The sequence below is a fragment of the Nematolebias whitei genome, chromosome 8, assembly GCF_014905685.2.
Source record: "Nematolebias whitei isolate Nwh7 chromosome 8, NemWhi1, whole genome shotgun sequence".
Taxonomy (NCBI): domain Eukaryota; kingdom Metazoa; phylum Chordata; class Actinopteri; order Cyprinodontiformes; family Rivulidae; genus Nematolebias; species Nematolebias whitei.
This window is the reverse complement of record NC_056505.1, coordinates 6,811,658-6,822,368: the sequence shown is the minus strand read 5'-3', so window position 1 is coordinate 6,822,368 and position 10,711 is coordinate 6,811,658. Positions and strand designations below refer to the sequence as shown.

The window sequence follows — 10,711 nt, the reverse complement described above, 5'->3', positions numbered from 1 at the left end:
ATACACACACACACAACAGTGTTATTTGCATAATTAAAATCCAACTTTGAATAAATTTCTTTTAGAAACTCCTTGTACAAAGTTCTTCAACATTATTTTAAGTCTCACAACCTCAAAACATAAAAATGCACTAGATATTTAGATAAAGTTTAAATTTAAAACAAATTGTAGGAGCAACTCATTATTTTCAAATAAATTTAAAAAACCTCTCAGAAGCTCCAACAAAGTTCAGTCAGGTCATCTGGACGTTTTTTTTTTTTTTTTTTAATATGCTGAGACATTTCGTCCTTCATCCAAAGGACTTCATCAGTCCAAGGAGCCATAACAAACCGAGTCCCACAAGCAGCACTCCCATAGTGGCCCAACCATGAACTTTGATGTTTTGAACCATTTTGGTTATGGCTGCCTCAGAGGAGTCGCTTATCACCAGCGAACTGGTTGGTCCACTATGTGGGTTTGCAGTTTGTGGGACTGGGTTTATTTGTGGCTCCTCTGACTGATGAAGTCCTTTGGATGAAGGACGAAACATCTCGACAAAAAAAAGAAAAAAAAAAAAAGAAGTTGTCCAGATGACCTGACTGAACTTTGTTGGACTTTCTATCTGGATTATTGAGCATGAACTTTGACCTCTCATAAGCTGTTGGATTGATTAATTATTCATTTAACCACAACTGTGCACATGCACAGTTAATATTCATATTTATTAAATACAATTTAACAAAGTTTGTACTTTTGTCCATAGTTCTTATCTAGCTGGTTTTATATCACCTGTTTGAGGGGCAGTTAGGACTTTACAAGAAAAACATGAAGTCTTTATGCTGCTGAGCAATAAAATGAGCAGAAATCTACCTCAGCAGAAAACCTGTTTTCTTTTAGCGTTATGTTTTACCGTTTAAGCTTCTTCCAACTATTTTTAAAGACCCTGCAGATATTATAAATTGCTAAATGTGAGGCTTCTTAAAGCGTGCTGTTACAAGCATACATTTTCAGCACAGCCACGATGCATTCAAAGACAGAAAAAATAATTTGTCAGTGTCTGATCTGCAGATCACTGGTCAAACCAAAAGTCTGTTGATGGCAGTCGCCTGTCAAGATGACAGGAAGTAGATCTTTGAAGAATCACAGTGCTCACAGGAACAAAATAAAAACTTTGACTGAGCGTGTTCAAAAACTACACAAATGTTGGGTAAATTTAGCAACATTTAAAGGCATTAGATATAAACAAAACCGTGTTTACTGACACTCCTAATCACATCTAAACCGGTTTGATTTCATAATAGGCTTAAGCATATTAAGCCCTCACATAAATACCTGCGTCAGGTTAATCTGACACCGACACAAAAGCCCGGTGACCAAAAGCGGGTCAGTTCTCTGCTGCTGCAATGCAGGTGAAGCTCAGATAAAACATGCACATGTGAATATTTAAATACGTGCGCATACGAGTACAACTTCAGCTAGATAAGTGACAAGGCCATACAGGAACCTCTGACATCTCCCCGTCCACAGATCGGTGCCAATAAACAAGCGCTACGATTGGCTGGGAGCCGTGTCCAGCAGACCTGCCCTATATTTCCTGGTGACATGAGCTGGATTGACATTAACTGGTTGGCATCTGCAGAAAGAGGGGGAGGGAGCAGAGCAAGACTGTGGGGGTAGTTTAGGTAATCCAGATCTATATTTATTCATCTACTCACAGATGTTTCATATCATTGCTTCTGAACGGTGAATCATGGCTTCAGTAGATAAACAGCGTTCACTTGAGTCTGAGCGAAGGCGAGGCAGAGTCAGATGAGAGTCCCGTGCCTGAAGGCATGTAGCATACAGGCACATGGCCTTCAGCTGCCAAGTGCCTGGGGTGCCTTCCTCCCATGACCCCACCCTCCCTACAGCTACCGTCTCCTTCTGCCCCGTCCTAAACAAACGCCCCTCTTAAGTAGCTCCAGCCGGGGTTTTAAACCCGACAACCTCACCTGCTTTCTGAGAAACATCCCAGCCTCTTCTGAAGCAGAGCAGTATGTCATCGTGATTGCCATAAAATCTGGCTCCAGCAGCACATGTCAGATAGGTCATGGAGCTATAAATAGACCCGGGGTTGAAGTACTATGCAGCAGCTCTGCCGGCTCAAGCATTGCTTAGCTGTTTCAGAAAACACGGCTCATCCATTAGTAAGGAGCCCTGCGCACCACTCAGCCGAGCCGGATGGTGAAATCTTGAAACGGGGAGATCATGCTGCGTCTCCGAAAATCTGAAAGCAGCTGCAGAGGAACGCAACAGTCAAATAAAAGTGAAAAGCTCTTTATTCTGCGTGCATGCGCTGGGCTGCTTGTCAAACGAGTCTCTGGAATTACCCATTAGCGCTCCGTCAGTGGGAGCAGGATAATCACGGGTGGGTTTATCTTCATTGAAAGCTGCTCACTGTAATGACGAGCTATTCTAAATGTTAATGGGTCACCAGATAACAATTACTCTGAATTTCTAAACAACTGATTGATTTTATGTCTCAATTTTACTGGTTTCTTGTTAAGAATTTGCTACTTTTTCAGCCTGCAGGAACAAATATTACCTCAAAGAAAAGAGTTTGCGACAAAAAAAACATACAAACTAAAAAAAAAACTAAATAGATTGAAAGGTATTTGATGAAAAGTATGAAATCAAGCATAGAAACGGTTATCCTGAACCACATCAAATGGTGCAGCTTTAGAGTTTACTCCTGTAGTTTCCCAGATATACTGAATGTGATTCTGAAATGCGGGTCCACACTCTGTATAAACAAAACACTTGGTTGAATTTGCTGAAAATCACAGTTAAATTTTAGCCACACGATGGACCTACTGTACATTAAGCTGGCCCGAGTCTCTAGGGAAACAAATATGGATGATAAAGTTTATTGTGTGGCATATTTTCAGTCGCTTCGGTTGTTTCCGTAGGTAAACCAACGCACGTAGTAGTTGGCCTCCGCTCACAAATTTTGCTTACAAACGTTTCATTGAAGGCATGTTTTTGCAACGAGTACCTTTAATATAAAAAGGAGAGAATAATTGTAGTTAGGTTTGACTTAAAAAGCTAAAATATTTTTCTGTTTTCTCTATAAACAGGCAGCACGATGGCTCAGTGGTTAGCACTGTTACTGCACAGCAAGAGGGTCCTGGGTTCAATCCCCGATTGGACCTGGGGTCTTTCTGTGTGGAGTTTGCATGTTCTTCTCGTGCTTGCGTGGGTTTCCCCCCACAGTCCAAAGACATGCATGTTAATCTGCCTTCAGGCCCAGGCCTCCTTTGCAAAAGAGACCTGAGATCTCAATGGGATTTGCCTGGTTAAATAAAGGTTAATAATAAAAACCTCTTATATTCCTAAAAGCAGTTTCAATTTCATTGCACCAAATGTAACTACCGTATTTTTCAGCCTATAAGTCACATTTTTTTTGTTTGTTTGGGGTTTTTTTTGCATAATTTGTATGTCCTGCGACTTATATATTGAAGCGACATATTTATGGATTCTTTCCCATATTTATAAACCAATTTTTGGCTGAGATAAGACCGTTTTCATTCATTATGACTAAAAATATTGAACATTACCATTTTCAGCCACTAGACGGCAATCGAGTAGTATGGCATGCTATTGTATCATGTAATAGGTAAAAGTGGCTATTAATGACACAATCGGCTTGCCATAGATTTCCACAGGCATCCAGCTCGACTAAAGCAACTGTCAAATCAGCTGCATCTCGCTGCGCCGCCCCGGAGAAATGCAGCTAATTTGACCATTGAAGTGCATTAATTAAGTAAAAGCTCAACTGACACACCTTTACTATAATGTAGAGCAAACAAATATTTACTTTTAGGTGGTTATCTTGTTAAGTTTTGAAGAAATGCACAGCGAGTTGCCCTCTGCGAATTCCTGTTTTCGTGTATCGTCTTTTGAAAATGCAGCTGATTTGACTGTTAAAGTGCATTTATTAAGGACAAGTTAGACTGAGACACACCTTTGCTATAATTCTGAGCAAACAAATAATTGTTTTTTTAAGTGTTAATCTTGTTAAATTATTGTTAAAGTCCTCCTGTGGTCGCCATTTGGCAGCCAATCGATTTTTGGCACAACACCGGCCCACATTTCCAGGTTGTCAGAGGTGACGCGTAACAAACACGAAGCGTCAGCGGTGACGCATAATATATACAATGCGATATATACAGCAAAGCAACGTATTTATGGATTTTTCTACTTTATTAGACATATTTGGACTGATGCGACTTATTGGGTGGTGTGACGTGTACGGTGGAAAATACGGTAATGTCCTGTGCTTATTTGAGTTACAGTGACTTAAAATATCATGTTGGCATACATTAGCACTACAGCATTATCTAATTTATTTATTAGCACTACCCCGTTTAAGTGTTAGCATAAGGTCACAATACTTTAACAACATCAAGAAAACACTCTTGATTTTTTTTAACCTCATCTTTCCCGGTATAACAAACTCGTAAATCCATCTTCTTACCTGAAAATAAAACTAATTTACAAGTAAATGAAAACTTTACCTATTAAACACAAACAGACAGAAGCAGATCTTTTCGGCTGAACATCTATTAAAATGCCTCTCCCACCACACCCGACGTTTTCACACACAAGCTGTTTTATGTGCAGGGGGTGGGGGGGTAACGCTCCAGTGTCGGTGGGGTGCTGCTTGGCTCGGCCGCGGCAGCGAGCGTCCGGTTACGAGGCTGCAGAAGCAGCAGGAGGTTCACGACGAGAGCTGTGGACAGCCACAGAGGACGCTGTGGAGCTGGACCGGTCTTTGTCGTGGGCGTGTTCAGACCATTCCAGGACGTCGTGCAAATTAAGATTTTTATCTACTAAAACATTTAAAATATTCACCGTGACGCAGTGAAACATTTAATTGCATTTATAACATTTAACTGATACAGTGATTTTTTTTTCCTTCCTCAAAACAAATGCAAAAGTTGTGGTTAAATGTGTATTTTTAGACATTTTGTTCAAGTTTTTCATTATAGGAAGTTCCAAAAGCTCACGTGGACTTTTCAAAGTTAAATTCTGCCGTATCGAGAGTTCCTTCATGAGCCACGACCTCTAACTGAGGCATCATCCTATCAGGATGATATAAATGTTGAAACAAGTTGTGCTTACCTCTAGCAGATAACTTTTTGGTGTTGATTATTTTAGCGGCATACTCCTGTCCTGTTGACAGCTTCACACATCTGCGCACCACTGAAAATGCTCCCCTTTAAACACAGAAAGAAGAAAATAATTGAGCTTTAGTTCAGTGCTACAAGTGGAAATGTCAATCGAGATGCTTTTTGAGCTCAGCTGCAGTTTCTCCGGAGCTCTGGTTGCCTCAATAATTATGACTCTGGATTTGCTGAAAATACACAAAATGACAAAACCCTGCATAACTAGCTCTAATTTATTTTTTCCTGGCTAGAAGCAGGCCTTTATAACATTTCTCAAACGTAACAGAGGAAAGCTGCTTTGAGAGACCAGGCTGCCCAGATTCGTCTGCTTAATAAGCTCCCACGAGGAACCTCAGTCAGCATGTTCAAAATAATGTGCTCACATGTAGAACGGGAGACATTAAACTGAAAAAATGTGTCTCTTAAACAGTTTCAGCATTGATAGACAGGTCCTATAGCTTGGAAATGCACAAGCAGCAAAATGTCAAGAGAAAATTTCTTATAGTCACATTTGTCGGCTTTGGCCTGTGGTCTAAAAGTGTCTTCTCCCAGTACAGTCACAGAAAATATAGCCCTTTAAGACCACAAATTGTATTTTTCACATGAAAATAAGACTAAAATGTGAAATCTGAGCAGCCTCAAGTCAAAAATACGAGTATCTACTTTAAAACTAAAGTTCAAGTCTCTTAACCGCCTTCAGAGTGTTGGTTAATTTATTTCTGTCTGCCCAGTCGGACTGCCACCGAGTGCCGACAGGGAAAGGTTGAATTGTGGCACCGCTCTTGCTCCCAGACCAACGAGGTCAAAGGTGAACGCTGTGAGACCAGATGGGCTGAGACTTGGATGAGCCAACACCAGTTGAATCTGTGTGAGGACACAAAACCCAGCAGAAGACGCTGGGCTTTTCGTGACTCCGTCAGCCGCTGGTAAGAAACAACCATTAAATGCTTGAAATGTCCACTGTCCTTGTAAATGGGGAGAGCGGTAAAGAGGTGAAAGAGAGTCCAGGTAGGATGGAGTGGATGGAGAACAGTTTCAGGAGTGATTTATGACAAAAGGGTGTCAACAAACATCAAAGGAAAAGTTTACAAGACAGTGAGACAGACTCATGGTCTGGAGACAGAGACATGGACAAAAAGACAGGAGACAGAACTGGAAGTGGCAGAAATGAAGATGTTGTTCTCCTTAGGAGTGACAAGGATGGAGAAGATCAGGAATGAGATCATCAGAGGTACAGCACAGGTTGAACAACTGGGAGATAAAGTTAGAGAGAGCAGACAGAGATGGTTTGGACATGTCCAGAGGAGGGACAGTGGGTATATTGGTAGAAGGATGTTAGAAATGCAGCTGCCTGGAAAAAGAGACCTGTCCAGGGTGTCCCCCGCCTCTCACACAGTGATGGACTGGAGACCAAATGAATAACCTCCTGTCCTGTTGTACACCTAGGCGGGTGTCCCCCACTTCTTGCAGAGTGACTGCTGGATATGGACACCAGTGACCCAAAAAGGAAGAAGCGAGTAAAGATGATGGATGGATGGATGGATGGATGGATGGATGGATGGATGGATGGATAAAAACAATTAAAAATAAAACAAACTGACAACCTCTTTCAATTTAGCAGCAACTTCTCAGAGGGGTTGAACCCTCAAAGCTGTTTTGAGCCATGAAAACACCCTGAACTCAAAATGTACTGAAATAAAAACCTAAACAATAAAAGTATATTTTCAGACTTGGATCATTTTATGTTGAGAAATGACCACGGTGTAGTCGACTGGATCAATCTTTGAAAATAACGCATGTGAAGCCGTCACATGTCGTGCTCAGAACACTCTCATCTACCACCACACAATATTTGAGCACAATTTTGATAAAATTTGCTGAATTATAGTGATTTTTGTGTTTTTTATAAGTCAGCTGGCCATGCCGGCCATCTTGAATTAGGTTGACTCCAAAGGTTAATTAGAAGTTTATCCGTTGATTACGTTGAAGTTTTATTAAAATTTGTTCGTAAGATATTTCGGGCACACCTACATTCACCCACTCTCATAATCACAAATATTACGTCTAATGTCCCTTTGGAGAAAAATATTTTAGCATGAAACCATCTTGTAAATAAATTTGAAATGGCAAAGAACAAACTTTCTTTCAAGTTGTTGGTTGTTTATAGCAACTTAATTTATGTTTTAGTCAGCAGAGGCTGATTTCATCTGTATAAAAAAGCTGAGGCAAAGTCACGATGCTGAAATGTCACAAAGACGGAACAAGCAGCCAAAAGTAATCACAGTAATTATCTCTCCTCTGATGCAGGATTACACCGACACACAGAGTATTATCATAGAGATGTCAGGCCATTCACACCTGCGCCCCGTCCTCAGATGTTTGAGACAAATAAACATCTTCTGTGGAAGACACTTTTCAGTGCAGGGTGCATGGATCAGTCTCTCATCCGTGGCCGTGGACTCTGCTCGGTGGGAGTAGTAGAAGTTTAGATTTTCTGCACTCGCTCTTGCTCAAGGTGGACGCCCCCCCCCCCCCCCCCATTCTCCTCTTCCTCCTGCTTTTTGCTCACTGAGCTCCTGTTACACGTCTTCCGAATGAAAAACACTATTATGGATCTGGTGAGCTGGACTTTAACCGCAGTCGACAAATTTTTTTCAACAAAACGACAAGGTCCTGGAGAGCCCTCATGTCCCGCTGAGACTCACGCTGCAGGATACATCATGGACCCATGGGGGGTGTAGGAGCTGATGCGTCTTTCAGTTTTGTCTCAGGATGCCGAAGACGTTTATATAATTGGATTCATGATAGCAGGGTTTCTGCTTTTTGGCATCGGCGGGTTTCTATGTTATTGGCGTTTGAGGAAGACCTCGGCAGCAGTTTTGGCCATGACAAAACTGCCAAGTCTGTGTGAAGGTTTGGTTCGTGCTACGAGTACTCAAAATCAACTAATTTACAAGCTAAACCGTAAGATGGAAGCAGTTTGTGAGAATCGCAGGCCACCTGCGGCTTCTGGGACTCGTTAGCATGTTGGAGTCAACCTTGAATGAGGCTCATGGCACGGATCAGTGGAATGACCATAAATCTGGTCATTATGGATCTGGAAAGTACCAGCAGGACTCAAGCTGAGAAGAAAAAAAATGTTTGCCTTAAGAAAATCAACAATCGTGGCTTTTCTGAATCTGACTCCCCTGTTTGGCCTCAAATACAGGCCGACTATCAAATTTCTCCTGGGACATGGGTAACTAAGGAAAAAGCTTCATCTATCACACCCCCGCCCACCCCCCAAGAACTTCTGTGCAGGCTTATCAGAACTGCCGGCTGACCAACATCTTATCAAGACCATGGCCTATCTGGAAGTGCTTCATGGACACATCTCAACGTCTTGACGTGAAATGCTCATGTAATGTGTTTATGAACGAGCTGCTGGTAGAGGTTTTTCAAAATTGTGTCCTGATTGGACAAGATGCGGAGATCTTTTTTGTAATGCCACTATCCATCCTCATGGCCTTTTCCCTTGTTCTATCTAAAAAAGTATTATGATAGGGGATAAGAGGCTGTGCTCCTGTAGCAGCAGCAACGTGCACTCCGCCCATCTTTTGAACAACTGTACGAACATAACTCACTGTATCTCGGTACAATGATTATAAAGTTTATTCTGATTTCTCTGAGAGGTGTGTTGTTTTGCGTTTACTCCACAGCCAGGATGGCAGGATGAAATAAAACAGGGTTTAACAGAGAGTTAGGCAGGCTGAACATTCCCAGCAACAACATTTATCACTGCAGGGATGAGACAAGCTTCCCAGGGAGGCCGTGCCGTAAATGAGTCTGATCAGGAGTCTGCTGTGCAGTCGGGGTGCAGACAACAAACTATTTCTCTTTGTCCAAACAACAATAACACACCAAGGTGCATGTCTGGGTTAGAGCTGGACGCCGTGACCAAAAATTATTTTTGAAACAGTTTTAAATCCTCCTTTAGCCACTGAAATAATATTTAATTAGTCGGAGGACCAAAGGAAACTGGCTTTAGCCATTTGACCTTGGTTCCGTAGTTGGGAAAAACAACAACAACCCACCGTCATATACAGTAGTCCAATAAAAGTAGTTATTTTAATCAGTCAGGATGCAGTCTGACAAACTTTGATTATTCATTTACTGCCTCTGAAAGCTCGACAGCTTCAGTTGAGCCGTTCTGCTGACTTCTATTTCAAAAGCAGCGTGCCAGCTTGAGGTTCCTAGATAAGCGGGGATGCTGTGATGCGTTTGAAGCGTCTGGGAAAAACTAAACTCCTCACGATTTAGATCCAGATGCTAAAAATTAGCTGTTGAAATTCATACTCAATATTTGTGATGTAATTTTAGATATCGAACAAAAGCAAACTAATTAATTGACAAACTGACTGACTGACCAACTGACTAACTAACTGACAAACTGACAGACGGACTAACTAACTGACAGACTGACTAACTAACTGACAGACTGACTAACTAAGTGACTGACTGACTAACTAACTGACAGACTAACTAACTAACTGACAGATTAACTAACTAACTGACAGACTGACTAACTAACTGACTAACTAATTGACTAACTAACTGACAGATTAACTGACATACTAACTGACTAACTAACTGACAGACTGACTAACTGACAGACTGACTAACTGACAGACTGACTAACTGACAGGCTAACTAACTGACAGACTGACTAACTAACTGACTAACTAACTGACTAACTAATTGACTAACTGACAGACTGACTAACTGACAGACTGACTAACTAACTGACAGACTGACTAAATAACTGACAGGCTAACTAACTTACGAACTAACTAACTGACATACTGACTAACAGATTAACTGACAGACTAACTAACTGACTAACTAAATGACAAACTAACTGACAGACTGAGTAACTGACAGACTGACTAACTGACAGACTGAGGAACTAACTGCCAGACAGACTGACTAACTGACAGACTAAAACTAACTGACAGACTGACTAACTAACTGACTAAAACTAACTGACAGACTGACTAACTAACTAAAACTAACTGACAGACTAAAACTAACTGACAGACTGACTAATTAACTAACTGACAAACTAACTAACTGACTAACTAACTAACTAACTGACAGACTGACTAATTAACTGACTGACTAACTAACTAACTAACTGACAGACTGACTAATTAACTAACTGACAAACTAACTAACTGACTAACTAACTGACAGACTGACTAACTAACTGACTGACTAACTAACTGACTGACTAACTAACTAACTGACTGACTAACTGACTGACTGACTAAAACTAACAGACTAACTGACAGACTGACTAACTGACTGACTAACTAACTAACTAACTGACTGACTAACTAACTAACTAACTAACGGACTAACTGACAGACTGACTAACTAACTGACAGACTAACTAACTGACTGACAGACTGACTAAAACTGACTAACTAACTAACTGACAGACTAACTAACTGACTGACAGACTGACTAAAACTGACTAACTAACT

General features: G+C 41.1%; 1 protein-coding gene across 2 annotated transcripts in view; it reads right to left on the bottom strand.

The window, feature by feature from the left end:
* Window positions 1-10,711, bottom strand: part of camk2b1 (calcium/calmodulin-dependent protein kinase (CaM kinase) II beta 1) — an 87,423-nt gene that overhangs the window by 75,933 nt on the left and 779 nt on the right. For both annotated transcript variants that reach the window (XM_037680873.1, XM_037680871.1), the window contains exon 2: window positions 5,143-5,237. In XM_037680873.1, coding sequence (XP_037536801.1) covers window positions 5,143-5,237 — 95 coding nt within the window. The remainder of the gene's footprint in view (window positions 1-5,142; window positions 5,238-10,711) is intronic.